The 22,501-nt window shown below is 37.0% G+C and overlaps 2 protein-coding genes across 5 annotated transcripts in view; one reads left to right on the top strand and one right to left on the bottom strand.

Annotated features, from left to right (window-relative positions):
* Positions 1-4,455, bottom strand: part of LOC116428606 (uncharacterized) — a 79,747-nt gene extending 75,292 nt beyond the window's left edge. Inside the window, exons 1-2 of the mRNA XM_031980435.2 lie at positions 4,173-4,455; positions 3,866-3,945 (exon numbers count right to left, since the gene is read on the bottom strand). Of these exons, the coding sequence (XP_031836295.2) occupies positions 3,866-3,945; positions 4,173-4,275 (183 nt within the window). The 5' untranslated portion in view covers positions 4,276-4,455. The remainder of the gene's footprint in view (positions 1-3,865; positions 3,946-4,172) is intronic.
* Positions 4,456-4,745: 290 nt separating this feature from the next.
* LOC116428608 (band 4.1-like protein 4) overlaps positions 4,746-22,501 on the top strand; it is a 125,574-nt gene continuing 107,818 nt past the window's right edge. For 2 of the 4 annotated variants that reach the window (XM_031980443.2, XM_076374520.1), the window contains exons 1-2: positions 6,768-7,568; positions 20,173-20,366. In XM_031980443.2, the coding sequence (XP_031836303.1) occupies positions 20,253-20,366 (114 nt within the window). In that variant the 5' untranslated portion in view covers positions 6,768-7,568; positions 20,173-20,252. Of the gene's footprint in view, positions 4,790-5,832; positions 5,959-6,767; positions 7,569-8,278; positions 8,397-20,172; positions 20,367-22,501 lie in introns of those variants that run through there. The other 2 variants (XM_031980444.2, XM_076374517.1) reach the window with 2 other exon arrangements.

Raw genomic sequence — 22,501 nt, 5'->3', positions numbered from 1 at the left:
ATGATCTGTTAAAGAAGTTGCAAATAGAGAAGAACAGCAGAATACAACATTTTGAAAGTTATATTTGAAAAGCGTTAATATGCTTAATATATAATCTTTATAAAAATGGTAGCAATAGATTGCTTTCTGCCTTCTTTATGCATTTACTATGCTATTCGAGTAAAATTATTTATTTTTCAAATCATTTCGGATGTTTCACGCTTTGAAAATATCAATAATTGCGAAATAAGGAAACAGAGACCCGCCATTTTGACGGGTGCGGTAGTTCTCTAACGTTAACCCCCTGCAGTATGGTTTGTTTTACAACCGCGTTCGATAAACCTGTTTCATTGATTATAATTCGTTCGAAAACGAACAAAAATTCACGTTCATTCTACCTCTACCCTAAATCAGTATATAGAACTGATAATAGAGGTGTCGAAATTTCTCGAAATGTTTAAGTATTTCATATTTTTCGTCGGTTAGAGGCGTTTAGAAACTTTTCTTAGAACCGAGCGATATTATTGATATAAGAACAAAAAATCGGTATCGGATATGGCGACAGGAAAAAAAAACGAAAAAAGAAACGTTGACACGAGGAACGCGGTAATCACGCTACGGACTTAAATATTGGTAACCATAATCAGAAGGAAGTCCGATGGTACGGTGTGGGCACAGGGTTTGTACGATGCGCGTTTCTGTTTGCCTTCGTTATCTCAGGTTTGCGTTGCGATAACCGCCCTTCCCCTTCTCCAAACGATATACCACCTATGCCACACCATCTTGTACCGCCACTGGGAGCAATGAAAGCGAAACGATTCGAGTCGTTTTAAATCTATACTCGAGCATTTCGAATAAATTACGTTCGTTGATATTTTTGTTGGTTCACGGAAATCTTCTAAGTAGGGACATCTATGGTGCTTTCAATGTTAAGGTAAAGTTTTATTTAATAAAATTTCATACTGTAATTATACATCATGGAAAGTGACTAACGATTGGCAATGACAAAATATTGTAATTGATAATAGCAATTAATGTTTTAGGATTGATTTAATTGTTCTATTCTTAGTTCTGAGTCACGGAAGATTGATTTTATTGAACGAGTGTATATTTTAAAGAAGTGAATGTTTTATAGAGTTTAAAATATGTTGTTTAATTATTTTGTAATATATTAATTACTTATAGAGTACTTTATGAGTTTCTACTAAAAGTTACAATGGCAAGTTAATGTTTTCTATCATAGTTTTAAAGTGCATCGGTTCTGTTACAAATTAATGTTTTGAAAATGTTGTATGTTATCCAAATATTTTATTTAATGAAAACACTTGTGATATATTTCCATAAAAATAAAAATCATTCATTCATAAGAATACCGTTTGAAATTTCTTAAAAGAAAGAAAATACATGGATGGATCAGTAAGTTGTTATGTGATTCAAGATAATGTGCAAAATAATAATATTATCTTTTACTGTATTTTATAATTTATGTATGAATATTTGAACGTTGCTTATCTTTATAGTCTATCGTTAATATTCATTTCTTACTTAGATTTCTATATGTAAATATGAATAAATTACCATTCAATACAAGATTGCCTAATTATGAATTATTTCTTACCATAAAATTTATATTATTTTATTATATTAAAATTATACAAGTAGAATTAACATATTACATTTCTCGATGTAAGACGAGGTCAAAGCAGAAATATATATTACTGATACTAACAACGTTTTATTAACATATCATCAATAAACGATGGCGAGTGGTGCTAAAGAAGAATGCAGTACTAAACATGGAAAGAACTATTATTTAACGATCCAATTATCTTTCATTTTATTTTGTGGTATCGCTTACAGGTAACCAGCGTGATAGTTAATATATAATATAATAGTTAATGAGGGATTATATTATATATTAAAATATACATAATATATAAATATCTTCATATAGAAATTTTACTCAAATTAATTATTTAGACATTATTCTCCCATCAAAATGTACACAATTTTCAATTTCGAAAGGTAAGTATGAAAGTTTCATCTTATTGTTTGTATAAATGAAATTTTATCAAAATAATTGACGTTGCTAGATCCTCTATATTATTAATGTTTTCTGCGATAAAATAATAATTGAAATGGAATGTAGAAAGACATAGAATTAGTAAGTAATGTTTTTGAATAAGTCTAATTTATAAACATGCATTTATAAACATTACATAGCATAGTTTTAATTTCCGAATATTCTATCATTTGAATGTTTAATATCGTTTCAATAATTCTGGACAGTCGTGCCGGTTCTTCTCTTTGTACTTCACGCTTACATTGTTACTGGTCGCGCCTTAAATTCGTATAAAATCAATGGGGATTTCGTATATTAACACCGTAATGATACACGTGAATCTAAGGGGGACAGTAATGGCGACACGAGCATTGTTAATACAAACGAAAAGGCCTTGATATCGCTATCTATCGGTTCCTAGAACAACAGAGGGCATGGTTCTGAGGTTTACCACAAAAGCACGAACGAAACATGGTGTACGCTTTCGGTCTCTTATGCTTCCACAAATTGTCCGCGATAACAAACCGGAACGACGTGACCGTGCAGACTTCAATGACCCCCCTTCCTCTGCCCCAACCCCTCCGCGAGAACTATTTTTGCACGGTGAAACGATTGCACGTCCGAAGGTCGTTCCGAGTAGCAATATTTTATGAAAGAAATACGACAATTATGGACAAATGAAATATTTACGAGGCCAATTGTGAATAGATTTTTAATGGAAATCACGGGTACAATTTATTTGTTCAAAGGAACGTGTGCATCGAAAGTAATGACTGGAGTATCTTCACGCAAATTCCAATTTTGAGAAATCAATTTATAAGGAGAGCATAGATCTCGTATATTAATTTCTTCTTTCCATTACAAGCACTTATGAGTACTAAATAATAGGAAAGTTTACAAAGTTTTCGTTTTACGATTATTTAAATACAAATAAATGTAACCACTGAATAGAATCACGTGGTAGTATTAAGAATCTAAATATTGTAAAAATTCGTTTAACATATTAACAATAGTAATGACATGAATATATCACAATGTTGATTAAAATATTTTAATTTATTTAATAGATTTTATTTACCCGTGAAATCAATGGGAACATTAATTCCTAGTTGTTTATTTATCATTTATCACACGTGTTATTTAAATCGTAAATTTCGAAGATATCTAATGAATTTAATTAAAACAATTTCCAATGAGAACTCGATTGTATTTTGCTTTAAAAAAATGAAATGCATAGTAACTATATAGACGTACATTATAAATTAAATTGAAGAGTCTGTGTTAGCAGTGATTGAATATTAAAAAATAACTCTTTCGTTACGTAAGTTCAAGTTACAAGGAATCCTGGATAATAAAATATATGTAAATAGCAATATGAAAAATGTAATACGGGCAATTCTAAATTACACGCTCCACGTATCGAAGCATAGTTTCGTATCGCTCCTTGCCGAGGGTTGAAAGGACTCGGGGTTGGTGTGATGCGAGATAAGGTAAACGTATTGACATTACACTCAATCCCGTTTATTACGGAAAGCAACATCTGTTAAAATAATTTAACAACCGGCGGGTAACTGTATCCTTATCAAAGTGATCGCCATCTGCGTGGGTGCCAAGGATTCGTAATAAAGTCGATAGCTGATTACAGCACAGCTTTCATGACTGTAAGGAAGTTACTACGAACAGCGTTTCCGCATGAAACGATATTTCAACATCTTTAAAAATGTACTTTACTTTCCAACGATATGTGTAATGATAAAATGTAAATAATGTAAATAAAAATGGATAATAATCGATACAGATTGTTTAAATTGAAATAACACTTACTTCAGCGTCTCTTGACTTGAGTAATTCTTGAAGTTCAACGCACCTTTCGTTCGCTTCATTCAACGCTCTCGATCGTTCGTCTGCACACAAAGCATAATTCACGAAAATATTATAGATAAATCTACTTAAATAAAACTTCAATTTTAAACGATGCAGTTTGACAGATTGAATTTCCCGCCACTTTGTGGCGACCTCACTCGATAAAACAGACCCTTATATTGACAGTCGTCAGTAACCTCCTACGTTATGCGACAATAAGTAGTAATTCACCGGAATTAGATGATGATTAGAAGTATATTATGCGTACCTATTTCTTCTACAATGCCGTCTGATAAAACTTCTTTCGTAAAGTTTGATATCTGGCCCTTTAAATTCGACAAGCTAGGCAGCCCGTCACCGAACCACGCCATTTTACACGTCGACACTTATCGTTGAATGTATTTTTGAAGACCTACTTGGACACTCGTTTCAATCGTTACGAACACTGCATATTTTGACAAAACTATACATCAACGGCACAAAAGTAACAAAACATGAAGTAACAGGAACCACGTAGTAACCTTCATAAAATACACAAGTTTAGTGAAGCATGGTTGGCAACACTATATAAAGAATAACTAGATTTCCTGGGATTTTCTTGCTTTACATAACGGAATATCATATTTCAATAGAACTGTACGATTTCCTATCATTTTTAATTAAATAGTCGTTATATCTTACCATTTTACAGTGTTTGAAATATAGTAATTAAAATGTGGTTTTCGATTTGTATAATTTTATCTCAGGTAAATACTTCATTATCGACAGTGATACCTGTAGTTGTGAAATGTGCTGAGTGAGGGCAACACTATTGAAATTGAACGCTAGTTCAACGAGGAGATGGAAGGGCTGAAATACGAAATTTCTACTAACAAAGAATTATTAGTAAGTATTTACAGTTATTACCTTTTACATGTTATAATTGTCTCATCATTAATATTCCGTTCCAGTTTATTAGTATTCTATTTTTTACAATCTTAAATATTAGGTCTGTTACTGCATTTATTTATGAAATAAGACTTCACAATGTACAAAGGTTAAATCTTCTCGATCACATTTATCATTACTTATGAAATATTTATTCAATTCACGGTGTTAGAATTATCTTTGAAATCAATTCATTTCCCAGAAAGATATAAATAATATATATTTCATGTTCCATAAATATCGAATGAAAAATTTGCAACTTAAATTTTTATTAGTCCGATTACTGAATGAAGATGAATACATGAAACGTAAGTACCTGGCGCAAAGATAGAATAACGAGATCACGATAAAAACGGGAACAAATAAACACATCTCTAAATAAATACGAGTAACAGCAATAACTGTGTACAATATAAACTATAAAGAACAGCGTCAATGAACGCACACAGAGTTTATGTGGACAAATAAATTTATCAGACACATTCAAAAAGTATTATACAAGTTTGTTTTATATGTTTACATATTTCTTTTCGGTTCCGAGGGGAAGGGGGAACATTACAAACAGAAGTTTAACAAACGAATGGGTGTGGAAGTAGTAAGTTCCGAAGTTTAACCTGAGAGGCCATTATTATTCTTGTGTGTACTCCAATAAACGTAATTCCCGTGAAGCTCTAAATCGGCGCGAGGGTTCGCAAAAGTTTACCGGCGCCGTTTGAAAGCGCCACGGTGCTTCGCGGAAACACGCAACCGTAACACCTGTTTTAAATGGGATGCTCTCGCGTCAATTTACATCTCCTCGAAGCAAATAAATCGTCCCTCCTCCCTCCCGGCCGCTCGTGTTGCACGTAATTCGCGGATAAAAAAATCCTTTTCAAATCCGTACGCAGTTGCGTACCATTCAGAAAAGTGGCTTACTACATTTAACGAACAGCGATTCAAAGAGGCCCACTGCCATCTTTTTTAATCGTTTCAATTCTGTCGTGTGTGCCCTTTATTTTTAGGAAGTCAAGTCGATTGCGCCAGGCATTATGGGACAGGGGCTTTTTACCGGACTTCTTTCTCTGTGGCGTGCACAAAAGTATTAGGAAGAATGGTGGGCACGAGGCCGAGGTCCTCACCAGAGGAAGGTGAGTAGCGGTTGAGAGAGGGACAGACGCTTCGCTATGCTACGTTTACACGCAGCTCCGTATTTTCAGTTCGTGGCGCCCCGCGCTAAAAGGGCGCGTCATTCAACTGATATATTTTTTTGTGATATTTTTTTCATCATTACTATGTTACTTGTACTTATCATGTGTATTTAGATTTTCGAATTTGCACGTGTTAAATTGAACGTTATCCTTTAATCTCGCATATAAGCTTGTCGAAATGTAAACAGTATTCTTGATCGTTATTCGCGATAACAGTACAAAACGTAAAATCCAACAATTACAATTTACCTCGTCAATTTCTATAATTTATCTTTCGGTATTGCCTTCTACACACAATACTCATTCGCCTGTTTAGCATTGATATAGCTACCATTGTACTGCAAACGTTCCGCGTATTCCTAATCGTGACACCATTTCAAACGCCATATAATAGAAACCGCGCCGTTGAAAAGAGGAAACAGGAAACGATTTAACCAGGCGAGGTTAAAAAGAACCCGCACGAGCAACAAAGAGGACACAGCGAGACGCATCAAGTATCGCCGTTCGCGAGGAGTCTCGCATTAAAGAGTTACCATTCCTCCACTTTTCTTTTCAGTTTGTATTAAAAGCGTTCACCAAAATTGCCACGCTCGTCGCAAAAAATCCCTCACGAAATTGATACGGTCCCGCGAGCGGTGCGAGAGAAGCGAGACGGCTAGCCGCGGGATAGTTAGGGATAATCGCGACAACTCGAGCGAGCAGGGATCGCGTCGAAAATGTTTTTGGCGGTCTCGCGTGACACGGCGCAATTTTCAGCCGGGCTCCGGGATGAACGGAGTAGGCCCGGGCCGAGGTACGTCACTGTCCGCGCTATCACGATTAACAGAGTGAACAGCACGAGACGTCCGGGCGCGGAAGGGAGACGGAACGCGTGGCGAAGGAAAGGTAAAGGAAAGGAAGGCGCGCAAGGTAAAGGCATATCTTGAATCCTTCGGTTGACTCGGTTCAGTCTGATCCGAGCCAAGCCACTGCCCTGATCTGGCGCGCCTCGCTCTCCGCCGGCTGGATCCTCTCCTCCTCCTTGCTCCTCTTTCTGCTCCTCCTGACACGTTCCGCGCTTCCAGTCTAATCCACCGGTGTCATCGATCGCCGATCCGACTTCCTTCCTCCGCGTTGATTCTCCCTGCGCGGTCAGTTCAAGTCGCGGCGAGCCGAGACCTGGCGAGGCGAGGCGAAGCGAGGCGAGGCGAGGCGAGCCTCCGTTCGTTCCTGTCGCGTTCGCCCGCCAGACCAAAATCACCACCTGACATGTCACAGTGCACGCATCAGTACCGTGCCGACTGCTGCTGGCACTCGTGCGACCAGTGAGCAAACGGAAACTTACATCGCGCCGATTTCCAGTCAGTTCACGCCACCGGTTAAGACCTCGTTCGCAAGCGTCGTCGGTAATTTTCGTGGTGTTCGCGCGCGTTCGTGGAATATCGGGGAATTTCTGTGGATCCTCCGCCGCCCGGTACCGGAAGTGTGATGACCCTTCCAGTGAGACGTGCTATACCGATCGACGCGACGATACCGGCTCTTCGATCTGGGATCTAAGTCGCGTGGACAAGGTTCGTACTTGCTACCCTGCTGTCTATAATATACATTTTATTCGATCGTGCCTCGATCTTAATTGACGTTTAGCTGTCCTGATGCTGTACTCAGTGAGATTTTTCGTCTTCGTATTAGCTTCTTATTTATTATTAACTTCTATTCCAATTTGTTTTATTCAAGAGTACCGTGTTGCTCCTCGTATCACCGCGTCACGGTGCGCGGTCTTTGTTTCCCTCCAGGGAGTGATAGACGCGCGCAACGGGAAAAATTTATCGTCGGTATAATTCGATGCCTCCTTAGAGCCGATCGACGAATGCTTAATGTGGGACGAGAGCCGCGGTCCGTATTGTATTCTGAAACGCGTCGCCGACGTCGTGTTCTTTCCCGATGGTGCTTCTGAAAACGTCTCGGATAAATGAAACATTTTTTCCCGCTTCTTTATGGCAGACAATGGGCTATTAGCTGTAAGCACCAATTACGGAGCTGTACGCCGCCCGCCGCTTCTTTTCCCAGATAACTTGTGCACGCGAATAAAACGACCGAACGCAGCGCAACCGCTGGAAGTTGCGTTTCCCCGTTGACACGTCGCATCGCGGGGGTTGCGGATAAGCGAAACCGGAAAGGGTAAAAATCGAGGTAGCCAATTGGCACCGGCACGGTCGTTCACTACGAAAAATACGCCGCGCGAAATCGGTTAATTAGACGACGCCGTCGGAATGCTGCCCCCTCAGCTGTGACTTCGGGCTCTCCGCTTCCAAGTTTATCTCCGCGTGACGGAGTTAAGAAAAATTCACCGGTTTTCCGCAGTCTTGGCTATCACCGTGGGTATCTCCATGAAAACGCCGGTAAGAGGTTCCCTTGACCGTAACTACGGATTCTGAAGGTAAAAGTAAACGAATCGAGGACACTGTCGTTGATATTTACTGAAGTACTCCTGAAGTTTCGTGACGAGTCAATTGTAACGAGCTGTTGACTCGTTTCACTGGTTTCCTTACAGTTTTATAGAAGGGCGCTTGATAAGTTAATGATGTCGGATTATATCGTAACTTTCCGTTGTACTATGTTTATATGGGTGGTTCTCTTCTGGCTTAATTGGAAAAGTGTAATTTGTTACGGTAGCATGTTTAATTGGGAGAATTACAGTGACGGTGAAACTGTTGATTCGAAATAGAGTTTCACGAAAGGAGCAGTAGATCGTGTATTTACTATTCTTTTAAATCGTCGGTACCATTTTTTCTTTGGATTTATTTTCAACATTTTTTAATGTACGTTTCTGTATTTTAATTATTAATGGTTGATTTATTGAAATGATAGCATATTAAAGATATTACATGATTTTCTCAGTAACATTTGTAGCATTGACTGCATTTTTTGATCTTGTCAAGGATAGCGACACATGTGGTTACATAGTGTCACTTAAAATCGTACACTTTAATACTCGTAAGACTTTTCTTTAAATGTCACTTTTACTGTATAATTAAGATTGTAATGATAACGCAAAATGTCGACAGTCACTGAATATTGTACGTAACCAATTACTGATAATTACAGTTGGTACAGGGAGAATTTAATTAGCATTTTAACATTTCGTGAGATAACCATGACCATTTTAAATAATTTGTAAACAACGACGAGACGCGTCGAACGATTTGATTAAATTTTTATATCATTTTTTGGAGATGTTGCTCGTTATTCACTTCGCAATGTGTATTACATTTTAACCTTCGTTTATTTATTTGCAACGTTATATAGTCTGACCATTTTCATTAATTCATTCCATATATGTTTAATTACCTTGTTATTCAGTGACTGCTGGTGTTTTCATTATTTTCAGTCATTCATATTCTTACCTAGTGACTTGGGTACGCAACAAGTTCTAGACTTATGTTTGATAATTAATTTGAAATTACATAAAAGTAAAGGATTACAATATTTCCAGTGAATGTTTACACAAAAGTTAATGTTGTCAAGATCATCAGTCTGAACAGTGTTGTAAAAATTTTACTTAACGTTGTTTATTAAACAGTTATTATGTACACAAAAAGTTGAGTCAAAGTACTTAATCAAAATTTAACCAGAAACAGATCGCATTAATTTATTTCTAATTAAATTCTGATCAAACTGGAATTCAATTTCGTTAGGACGAGGAATTCGTGGAATTTTATTTTGTAATACTGAAATTAAAACACGATAACGTCAGGACAAAATCATCTGAGAGAATAATGTAAGGGAAGTAAAGGAAATTTCTACAGAAATTACAATTAGGTTAAGTATTTGACGTCGATCTTCTTTTTCGATAATCTCTTTCTTACTTTCCTATTTGCATATTCGTATACAGGCAATGTTGTGGCAGCTAGGGTTCCCCTTTAGTCTCAAATCTTTTGTTTGGATGGATCAGTGGCCTTGAGTGATGGTCGAATAAGAAAAATGATAGAGGTAGAGTCCTCAGCAATTAATTCCACGACATGGGTTAACCATGGCAATTCGGTAAGCTCCGTCGATTTCTATTATCCCGGGACAGATTCAGGGATTCTGTATTCGAAACCTGTTCCACTGATGCATCAAGCCGTCTCGCGGTCACTTCGAGTTCAATGGCACTCGTCAGTTCGGCACATTGAACAGACATTTTTAAAACGACACGAGGACAAAAGGTGTACTTGGATTCTTGACCTTCTACCGGCGACTTGTGACGGGTGTCTATCCCTTGAAAACGTACTTGTACGTGACGGGAAAAACAGTTACACCTGTGGCTGTGAGAAAAGAGTAGACACCTGATACGCTGGTCAAATTTTTCTGTGGCCATTGGGAAAAGTTAAGCTGTTTCCAGCATATGGCAAATTGAAGAATATACACTATCATAGAATTCTCTTTATTGAATCTAAATATAATGTTTCAAGCAGTAATTTGTGAAGTATATAAATGAGGAAGATTCATATGTATATTTTTATCGAATAGTTTGGATTAATTTATCCTGACAAATAATTTAATCTGTTTACGATCACTCTTCACTCGCAATGTGAATACATCCTGGTGATTATGGCTAGGAAAATTCTAATGATGCAAATGGTTAAGGGGAATTAGGAACAGTTTAAAGTTCTTATACCATATTTGTACTATATATTGTGCTGAATAACGAGACACTGTTGAAAAATTTCGAATTGTTCGTTATATTACTATATTTATTTATTTTTAAAATTAATGTTTAGGTTTAAGTTAACAGAGATGTTCTATTATTAGTAAATAGTATAATTCTTTTATCAGGTATTTTATGTAAGAATGAAATTAATTTACTTGAAATATTAGATTAATTTTTCATTTTAAGAAACGTGTTTGATTCTCAGTGACATAACCGATTGTACAACATATACCAACTTGTGTTTATTTTATTATTGTTCCTCACTACACTGTTACATGTGTACTACGCTCGTCTTACAGTTTAATATCAAACCAGTTCTTGCGCGTGATGCTGGTTATTCTTTTTGCTAAAAATTCCACTCATAACTAAAGAGAAAATAGTAGAAATTGAGGAACGTTGGCTAACAACGAATGTTTCTTAGAGGATATGATTATACTGATCCTAAGGTATCTGGAATGCATAGTTATTTACCTTGAAAACGTTGGCAAAGTTATGAAAAATAAACTTAAACTTCGAAACGTTGCAGTTAGTAAAATTTGTTAATGTTAACGTTGTTCTCTTTGAATATTATGTCAGTAAAGTATGATTCAGAAAGTAAGTACATTCAGTAGAGTGGTGTCGATGATATGCGAAAAGCCATAAAATTGTTGTTAAGTGGTTGTAACAATCGACAGCTTGTTCACCATCTTCATTAATAATGTTAAACAACTCCATTCGCGTTTTAGTCTGAAGATTCAAGTTACGGTTCTCCTTTCTCATCGTAATACTTCGAGTCTACCGTTTGTCATTATAAGATAGCATAGGAGGATGTAATATGATACGTATCAATTAGCGTGATGATAGACAAAGATCTTTCTCAAATATCTTTACTGAACAATGTCGCCCTTTAATACGAAGAATTCTTACAAAAGACATTTTTAACATTTTTAATTCTACAATGAATCTTCCAGCTGATTCTTTGAACAATTATTTTGTTTACAGATTATTGTCCGAGAAAACAATAACGATTAACTAGGTCAATGTTAGTATAGTGATCTAACTACCATTAATGAATTTTCGAAAAAACTGCTTTTGTGAAATGTTCTTGTATTAATTAAATCTTGTTTCCCAAATTTTATAAACTATTTTTTAAAATATTAGCGTGCCAAGATTACATTTTTCTTAACCCCTTGTCTTATGATATCGCGTCAGTCTTGTGGTAAAGATTTCAAACAGAATTTAACGAACCTACATATCATTCAATTCGTTTGAATTTAAATAAAATATTATTCCTCCGTTATTAATGATTATATTTTAGAGCAAACATTGATACAGAATATGCCTAGAATTTCCCTAGTACCTTCGATAAACTATTTATAACAAAATAATTACATCGATCACAGTTCACAAAAAAAGGCAAGGGGTTAAAGGGTGGCATAATTCAATTCGTTCAAATTCAAATGAATCAATGATTATACTACAGAGCAAACGTTAACACATAATATACCTAGAATTTCTCTATTACCTTCAATAAACTATTATAACAAAGTAGATAGAACAATCACAGTTCCCAAAGAAATCATAAAGCAAGGGATTAAAAGGTGTCGTAATTCAATTCGTTCGAATTCAAATGAATCAATGCTTACACCTCAGACTAAACGTTCACATACAATATGCCCAGAATCTTTCTCTTATCTTCAGACAGAACTTCAGAGTAAACAAATTCCAAATGAAATTCACAGTTCACAAAGAGCTCACAGTGCAGGGGGTCAAAGGGTGTCGTAGCAGCGTAAAGTTCGGAAACCACTGCGTTACACGACGGCGAATGCAACGGCGAGCGCGTCGCGTCGGCTAATGAATAAAACGTGAACACGTTTGAGAAAATCGCGACGATCGCGGCGGCGGACCGTGAGGGGACATCGGGGATCACCAGAAGCCGCCTGGTGACTCGTCCGCTGCCAGAACCTGGAAGGCTACTCAAGTACCTTCGGTATTCAAAGCTTCTCTCGAGAATGCAAAGCACGAGCCATTAATTTTCTTAGCGATTCGTCGAGCGTAGAGACATTCTTTTCAGGGCTGATATATTGCGCGATGCGCCTGCCAACGTTTATATACGATTTTTATTTGAACCCGAGTCCCGGGCTTAACTCCTTCTAGTCGGATCGCGTCAAACATTGAAAGATAATCCTCCGCGGAGGCAAACATTCAATTGCAAATCGCCTCGATTGAAATACATACATCGTACAGCCCCGCAGCGCCGGTCTACGGTCGACGCTCGATCGCGAACGGATCCGTACTTTTCTATCGGCTAATGAGTTTAAATATTTAAATTGCCCCGGCGACCGGGAATCGGAAAAAAAGCCCGGGGCAACCTTGATGATTTACTCTCTTTCTTTGCCCCCCACCCCCTCGCCATCGTGTACCGGTGCATTTATCGGTACACCGTCTGAATCCTCCTCGGTGTACCGTACGCTCTCTCTACCTTGCTTTTTAATCAGCGCTTTCTTTGGCCGTGTATCACCATCGCCGGTCCACGAATAGCGACGCGTTATAAATAGCCAGCGATAACGCGAATCGCGTGAAATGCGATACTGCGGGGGCAATAATAATTTACAATTTGTGTGCGCCATTGGTGGGTGGCCTTGGCTCGGTCGGACGGCGTTATTGGGGGTGGTAACGCCGTTCGGCGTGTCAGAGGTTAGGATATAGTTGGGGACGTTGCTTTTGTGTAGAGATTTTTTAATCCCTTGCTTTACGATAACGTGGGACTCGTGGTGACGATTTTAAATGAAATTCAACAAAAGTAAATGTTACTCGGTTCTTGTGAATTCGAATGAAATATTATGTAGTGAATTATTGTATTTTGGAGCAGAGGTAGATGTAGAAGGAGTATAGAGTTTTCCTCGTTTTTCAATGAATTGTTAATTACATTGTTGTATTGATCACGGTTGAGAAGTAAATCATAGGGCAAGGGGTTAATAGGATTGTACGAATGAAATGGTAACTTTTTGATTCTTAGGTAACCGTTTGAAAATGGACGTTCAACCGTAACCTTTTCCGGTAACTTTAATTGAAATCGTTGAGTAGATTTGATTAAAAATTGTGTTTTATGCAAGCAAAAAAGAGTTATGGGATCCGTTAATTTGACAGTATTTTGATTTTGATTGAACTATGTAAATGTGTATCGTAATTATAGGTGTTTGAAGTTATTTTTAAGATCTGTATGAATGAACAGCTATTTTTCTGGAAATAATGAAGCCTACAATAAACGTTCGTGAATGTAATATTAAAAGAATAGAAAAGTGATAATGTTAGAAAGATCATAGTCAGATCATAGTCGTTAATATCATTTATCCTGTGAGGGACATTCCGAAGTTATGCTACAAAAGTTTTTCCGTGTCTATCGGAAGAGGATAGAATGATTGATCGATGTGTCTATCCAAATCACTATATTTCATCGGTCTTCATCGATACGCGCTGCCTACAGATTCTGTCCGTTGTGAATTAAAAACGACGAATTTTGAATACAGAAGATTGTAAAATATAGAGAGAATATAGATATTTTTTAACAATACCTTTAGAACATAAACAAAATGTCGAATTTATGTGATACCGCATCTAGAATAGTCGTTTCACGTTGCAGAAATGATTGAATAAAAGAGAAACTAACTAAAAACAAGCAATTTTTTACAATTAAAAACAAGAAAGATTAAAGCTTGTTAAGATAAAGAATTGAACTGTAACTTTGGACACATCTTTTACATAACTTCGAATATTTCCTTTTCGCGATATTCCATATCCCCCTGCGTTTCAAAGATTGAAATAGCCGATGCAAGTGCATACACGAATTAACTCGCGACCGGTCAACAACGTTTGAACATGAAAGCACGAGTTAACCGGTCAACAGTGTGTTAACATCTTCTACCATACAACAGCCAACGATCATCTTCCTCCGAAAAACAAACTAAAATGCATCGCACGTAACTCTCGAAACACAAAAAATCTCTTCAATCATCCTCAAACTCAACGCACTTCGCAATCAAACATAATCATATGTTTTGACAATCCTTAAACATCCCATCCAACCGTATCGAGTAATCCACACCAATCCCGGAATCCCCTATTAAACATCCAGCAGCTGTCGCAAAAAGGCTTCCGACGACTCAGCTAATCGTTTGATTCGCCGTGCTCGTTCGCGATATTAGAAATGAAAAACTCATTAGCGCCTCGATACGGCTCGCAGCGTAAAAAGAGTTCCGACTCTTCGCGCATCTGTCAGCTCCATTCACAGGTATCGGCCGGCGTAATCACCTTTCCAGCGGCGCGCACCCAGAGACCGCTTGCCAGTCCGTCCGTCCGTCTTCAGAACGAACTTGTTACTCATCCTCTAATACATATCGATTTCGCTGCGTCCAGGCTTTCCTCGTTTAATCAGTTTTTGCTGCGGCGCGCTGGTGTGATGCATGCCAACAGGTCTCGGCGAAGGCATTTTAAGTGGCGTAGCCGCCGCGCCGGTACACGTGCACGTACGTTACAACGGACGAACGTATACATACGTTGAATAGGCAGGCAATCGTATTCGAGATGTTGCGTCGGAACTATGAGCTAACGGTACAGCCCGAGCGGCGAGCTGTTTACGATTTTTCAACCGGCATCGGCAGCAGGAAGCGACGATCGGCCGGGGGTCCAGGCGTTGGAAATAAATTTCCGACTGCGATTAGCAAATCGTCCAAAACGAGTTGAACCTGAATGTCCCGGTATCCACGGCCATAAGGATTACTGGATACACATGGTTGATCTACGCGTTCTCGCGGCGATTGCCTGGCGATCGGGTTCATTTTCTGAAATGCAACGAGTTTGTAGATTCTCGAAGATAAGAGTTGTGCTTTGGATCCGGTTGAGATATGTTTCTCGAGATCGGTCGGGTTCTGGAGGGAGCTTGTGTAGTTGGAAATAGGAGTCGACCGAGGGTTCTTATCATTTGTGAGAAGACAGGTTATTGTGTAGAATATATGATGGGATTAACACGTTGAGCGCTATGAAAATCTTGATCGTTTTTCTGTAGAGTTATTCTTTTGTAGGGAAGAGAAGCAGTGACAATTATTAATTATTTGGTGTTGCGATCTTTGCATTACATTATTGTCAAATTAGTTACGTTATTAAACATTTTTATTTGATATTGGTTAGATTGCGTGTTATGATTGCTTTCAAGTAATCAAAAGCGTCGATCATCGGTAACTGACATGGCGCTTAACGTGTTGAATGTGTGAAATATTCAGTGGGTAGTGTGTTTTGTAATAGGTTTTAGGGAAATATTTTATTTAGATTTAATTCATTTTGCAGAGCATATTAGCGAACAGAATGAAGTAATTAATTAACTTAAACTTTTATACGCTTAGGCAGGAAAGCTTAATGTTATTGTAATTTCAAATATACAAGGTATATTCGTTTTAATACAATTATTAAAGCTATTGAACACATTTTTCATTTGTATTGACAGGTTGATATTGGTTAATTTTATACTACATACATTTTTTGATACTCACGAAAAATAATTCGTGATCTTTTCTCATTTTATGTATTTTGCTCCGTGAAATAGTCCATAATTAAAGAGATAACAGACGTTCCTCTGAGAAATTCTTTATCAATACGCAAACTGAATTGTAAATCAAATCTATATATAGACGCACTATCGGATTTCCTATAGAGAAATTTCAAAACGCGATCGGTAGTTTTAGTGTTAAACAGAAATTTGATAAATCAATGTATACTATTCCATTACTCTTCTCTGTTTCTTATTTTGTGGAGTTAACCAGATTGACTGACGAGCTCATTTCTCGTTTCGATGAAAACCCAAAATATTGAGACTCACTCACCTCCAGTTTGTAAGTTACTTACTCGTCACGTCGCGTACAGTTGTGTTAATCTTCGTTCCCTTCCATCCAGCTCGTTCATTCGAACCCGCTGCGCCCTAAAGAGCGAATTAAGCGAACACCCTACGCAGATTTCGCGGTGTCGATTGCGTCTGTTCCCTGAAACTCGTTATGTAAATAATGCTCATAGTGCGGCAATTATGCGCGGATAGGGGCGTGCATAAATTTGCCCTGATACGCTTGAAACAAACGTGTCGATGGCCCGTGGAATTTCGAAGCTTGTAAACGGTAGAAATTTACGGGGATAATTGGTCGGGTTTAGCGCATACATCTTAATTTTGTTCCGTTGCCACCACGCATTAGTAATTCTATCAACACTCGAAGAAACATTGCTTCGTTATTAACGGGCTCGACATCTCTGTTAATTGTTTTGTTCTCGAGCGGGTGCAAGTAATTTTGCTACCTCATCGGATCTGTTGTAGCATCCCTCTTATCTGAAATCATTTATCTGTTCATCCATTTAAGATTAGCATTTTTTAACCAGTTAATTGCATTCGACGATTATACACGTCATCTTAAAATTAAAACTAATTCTTTCAACGATAAATTGTTTATTTTTTCAGACGAACTTGTAATTCTTCTCCGTTTTGTTTTAGCTTTTCCTTAGAATATATCGTGTACATTTGGTCTGCGTTTGACGAGTATACGTTTCATTATTTGATTTTATTGCGAGTATTATCAGAGATTTTTGAAATTAAATTCTGCAGTTAGCAGGTGAATCACATAAGGTATTACTTACTTTGGCTGCTAAGACTCTGTAACATTTTACTATCAACTATTTGGAAGAAACGCGAACAAATTTGCCATTACACTGTAAGTGCAAATTTATTCTGAAGATATCAAATTGAAAATAGAAAAATAGTTTTCTGCTTTGATCCGTGGATAATGAATAATATTGATTTTTAGTGAATTAATCTAGAAATCTTCAGCTCGAGATTCACTCGTCACCGTATGGTGAAGGGTTAACGATTGTTCCCAGGAATTAAGATTCGAAATGATCACTTTCACCATTACTGTTCATTTTTTTTATCCTGATGATTTTGGTTGTGGCTTTTAAATTGAATTTTGTTGGAGTGTTAATTTAAAATCAATACGTGTAATTCTTAATGATATTAATTCTTAGTTATTTTAATTATGAATTACAGTTTTAATTGTTGTATATCTTTGAGTTTTACTACTAACTAGAGAAATAAGATAATTTTTCACTACCAATTCGTAATAGAAATTCATGATCATTCCACTGGTGTGTAATTTGTCACGAATGGTTCAATCACGATTTCGACTCTTTTTCAGACCAATGCACCTAACTAATCAATCAATCACTTATGTGGGAAGATTTCTTGTTTATTTTTTACATAAGAAATAATCTTCCACATCAGCTACTCTCGTTGATCACTCACTGACAGCATACTCTTCATCACTGAGTTCGCTATTCTCATTATTAAAACTATTTTTAAGATTGTTTCGAAGAAGTAAGTATAATAATAGGATTAGGATATGAGTACATGCAGTAGTATATTCAAATAAATCAAATCAAATTAAAAGAAAATCTAAATATATCTAGTTCATAGCAACATTTACACGACAGTGCAATCTAAATCTATCTACACGAATAAAAGAGTCGGAACACGTTTATCTTTTGCAAGTAATTTCTTATAAATTCATGGAGCAAATGTAATTAATTTTTTATAAATTCGTGGAACGAATGCAAGTAATTTCTTATAAATCCACGGAACAAATGTAAATAAGTTTTTACAAATTCGCGGAACGAATGCAACTAATCTTTTATGAATTCCCGGAACAAATGTGTTCGGTCTGTGATCTAAAAACAAAAGCAGAGCAACCTAATTGATTTCGAAGTTCGCTCGTGAATTGGGTTACGATTAAAAAGCAGCCGGGAGTCCGCTCGTTCAGATCGCGTATCATAAATCACGAAATCAATTGCTCGAGCGAAGCCAATCGTCCCATTCTTCTATACGTCTTCGTCGACGACAGTCGACGAGATCTAGATAATTCGCCTTCGTTTCGTGTCCTCCTTTCCTACCTTCACGACCGTCCGCCACTTTTCTTCTTCTTGCTGTTCCTCTTCTTATAGAGAGTCGACTCTATTAGTCGACACAAACGTGTCCCGTTCGCGGATCTCGTGGAGGAGACGATAGATATCCGTCTGATTAACGATCGGATCGAACCCAGATCCTCTCCGCTCGCTGACTGATTAACGAACCAGTCTTCTTTTCGGCTAACTTTCCGATCGAATCGTTAATCCGTCGCGTCGACGGCTCCGCGACTCATCAATGATTCATTATTCTATTTGCCCCGCGGACCCGTGTTTCCGTTCAATCCCATTATTTAATTCGGTCATTTGTCCAGTTATTGTACACAATCGTTTTATCCTTTTCGTCCCTAAATATGTATTTTTCCCCTGAATTAAAGGGAAAGCCAAGATCAACTTTCAAGTGAAGTTGAAGCTTCTCGGCAAAAGAAATAAAATAAGCACTAATAATAATAATAATTAGCACTTAAGTTTTTTGCCATAAGCAAAGATTGTAGTACAATCTTCTTTTATCTTTAAGGCGTTTCTTGCTTTCCGGTAATTTAAAATGTTCGTGGTACTTTTGTGTACCATTCGAGAAGAAAGAGGTAATTGGTTTCGTTAAACTTATAAACGTTCCAGTTGAATTCGAAAAACTCTGCTCCGTTCTAGCTTTGTTTCCTTCAACGTTCGAGTAACTCGCTCGAGGGACAATCGATTTCTGTCTGCTGCATACGTGGCTCCTTTTTTATGATAAACTAAGGAATATTATGTGTTGAAATCTACAAAGTTTTGGAGAGTTCATGGAAGATAATTCATTTATTAGTTGAAATGTAATAGAGTTCGGAAAAATAACGTTTGTTGCATTTGTTTACTGGAAAACTTGAGTTAAATGGAAAGATATAATTCTGAAATGTTCTATATGCAAAGTTATCGAGTGTACTATACAAAATTTATTATATCTCCTACAATAAAAAATTTTGTTAATGAATATATTCACAGTAATTGTTTGTATTAAGCTATACTCATGACACATCTTAGTTTCACAAATCCTTCTATAATTTTGTGCGACAAATGAAACGTTCTACATATAAAGTTATCGAGTATATTATCTAAAATTTGTTACAATTCCTTCGAAAAGAAATTTTATTAATCAGTATATTCGTGTCAATTAATTCTACAGCTTCACAAAGCTTTTCGCAACGTTATACAACAAAGGAAATCAGATTTCCGAATTAAATAAAACCAGTCCTCTGAAAAATGCAAGTGCCATAGAAAGAAAACGCTCAATGGAAGTATGCATTAAAGCGTTTGAAACGGGCAGCGATGTTAACAAATAGACGTTTATAACGAGAGATTCGTCTGCTCCTCGCGGCGAAATGAAATGGCTGTTCCGAAGAGTGTAAGAGTTAACCGTACCGCAGCTTTAATCTTCCCTTTGTAGGGGCGTGTTGATGTGCCGGCATGCACATAGGCACCTACATACCAGCGCAGCGCGTTGACAGTTTTGATCGGATTACAGCGTCGTCCTCATCTTTCAGGATGACCGAAACCGATGAGCGGATGAACGAGTAGAACTAGGAAGGAATCACAAGGGAAACGAGGGCTGCTGAAGGAAGAGATGGTGGTAGAGTGGCTCTGTCCTGGACTTCGGCCGGCCGGAAGCCGTAGGCCCCGTCTTCTGCACTGCAAGGTGATACTTCTCGACGAGCACGAACTGCTGCAGGATGTTTTAGTAAGTCTCGATCAAGTTTCTTTCTTGTTACCCGCGGGGAATATTTTTGACAATATTCTTTTCGAGCGGAAGATTGATTCGTCACACGTTGGTAATAGTTTGTCGCTAGGTTTATAGAGAGACTCGCGTGCAACACGAATTTCTATAACGCGTTATATACTATAGAATTATTTATTTCACTTAACACGTTGAGTGCCGCATGATTTTGCCGACAAAAATATACAAAATGGAACTAATGTAGCATCAACTTATGTAATTGAATTATGTTATTATTATTATAGGTTTATCTTGCCGAACGTCACTGCATTAGGTGGTATTACTTGTAATATAGAAAAGTTTTCAAATAATCATTGTTTAATGGAATGAATTATAGTAATTCGATTTTGTTGAGGTTACTGGTGATCCCCATGGCATCCAACGTGTTAATAATTTTAATTTTAAGAAGATAATGAATTCATTTTCGAGTTGTATTAAGGACAACCGTTTGAACGTTTATGAATATTTTTGATAACTTTCACACCATCTTCTAGGTAAATAATTATGCATGTGAGATTTAACAAATTTGTATTGATAAATCTGTATTGTAAAATCAGCCAATTTTTATCATTAACCTTTATAGGTAAAAAATGGACGCTCGTTCTAAATATCATGTTATTGTCCTGCGACGAAAAACATTTTTGGTAATTATTTACAACACTGATTTCTCATTGATTTGGATGATCTTGAGGTATGTTGTGGGAGACTTGATTCTGAACTTTTTCCTATATATTTTACTGCCGTTCTTAGTTTTCTAGATATTCGCAAAAATGTTTCCGAGGATAGACAGTTTTTGTACTTATTTACAAAAATACCAATCCTCATGTGACCTTTATTTTAACATATATTGTTAAGGCTATTATGTTGTAAGCCCAGGACTTTAAACTATTCAGCAGTGAACATTCGTTCAAAGGTTATGAAGCATTAAAGTCTCGCACTGCGCTAGAAATTTCCATCTTCATTTTCACTTATTGAAGTTGTTCCTTGTAATATGTGTACTCGAAATTCATTTAGGTAATAGAGATTGGTATTCGTGGAGCTGGTTTTTCCGAGGTGTGAGCGCATCCTCCAGAGAAACCGGCCCTGCTAGTACCAATCTCTATTATCTAAATGAAATTCTGGTACACACATTATAAGGAACAACTTCAGGAAATGAAAATGAAGATGAAAATTTCCAGCGTAACGCGAAACTTTATGGCTTTGTAAGTTTTGAACCCATACGGGTTCAGGGTGTACAGAACAATGGTCTTAACAATATATGTCAAGATCAAGATTATGTAAATCATTATACAAACCTTGTTAAAGAAAAGTCACATACCCATAATAGGTTTAAATTCCATTTTTAAAACCTCCCAAACCGTGTTGCATCTTAACAGGTTTTAATATTAATTCATAAGAAGTTCAAGCTACTTTTCGAACCATTCCTAAAACTGAAATCATCTTTAAGATATATTAACACTAAAACTACCAGACGTGTCAAAATGATCCTAATTTCTCTGTTGTTGAATCATTAAGAAGATAACAGATGTTTCTCTCAGAAATGTGTAAAAAAATTAATTTAGCAATACGCAAACTAAATTGTAAATCAATTAAAGTCTCAATAGATACACTGTTGAAGTTTCATTGGAGGAATTTTAAAAAGCTAATTCAACTGCTCGGTAGTTTAAGTGTTAAGGTATTAATGTATCGATATTTATAAAATATAAATAATCAAAACAATTATGGTTTGATTTCTGCACTCGATGCAGTTAAGCGTTCATTCCTTTGCTTTAAGTAACTTCGCGTTTTAAGGGATAAAAGAAATATTGTGGAGAGTATTTTTATTTAATCTTTTATACTTGAAAGCCCATTCTTAAACAGAGTTGTAGAGTGTGCTTTTATCCTTCTAAGGAATGCCCAGGGAGCATAAAAACCGCGAAAGCACTTTTATCTACCATAAAATTATTGTTAAGGATACAGAGGAACGAGAACGCGCTTCCAACACGAGTTCGCCCACATTTCCTGCCCACCTTTTATATCCTTGTTTTCTATTGCCAGAAAAGGCCCAAGCGTGGGTGTACGAAATTTCTGTACGTTGTTACTAGGTCGCGCGCAAAAAG

Source organism: Nomia melanderi, chromosome 1 (genome assembly GCF_051020985.1).
Source record: "Nomia melanderi isolate GNS246 chromosome 1, iyNomMela1, whole genome shotgun sequence".
Lineage (NCBI taxonomy): Eukaryota > Metazoa > Arthropoda > Insecta > Hymenoptera > Halictidae > Nomia > Nomia melanderi.
This window is presented reverse-complemented; position numbering and strand designations above follow the sequence as displayed.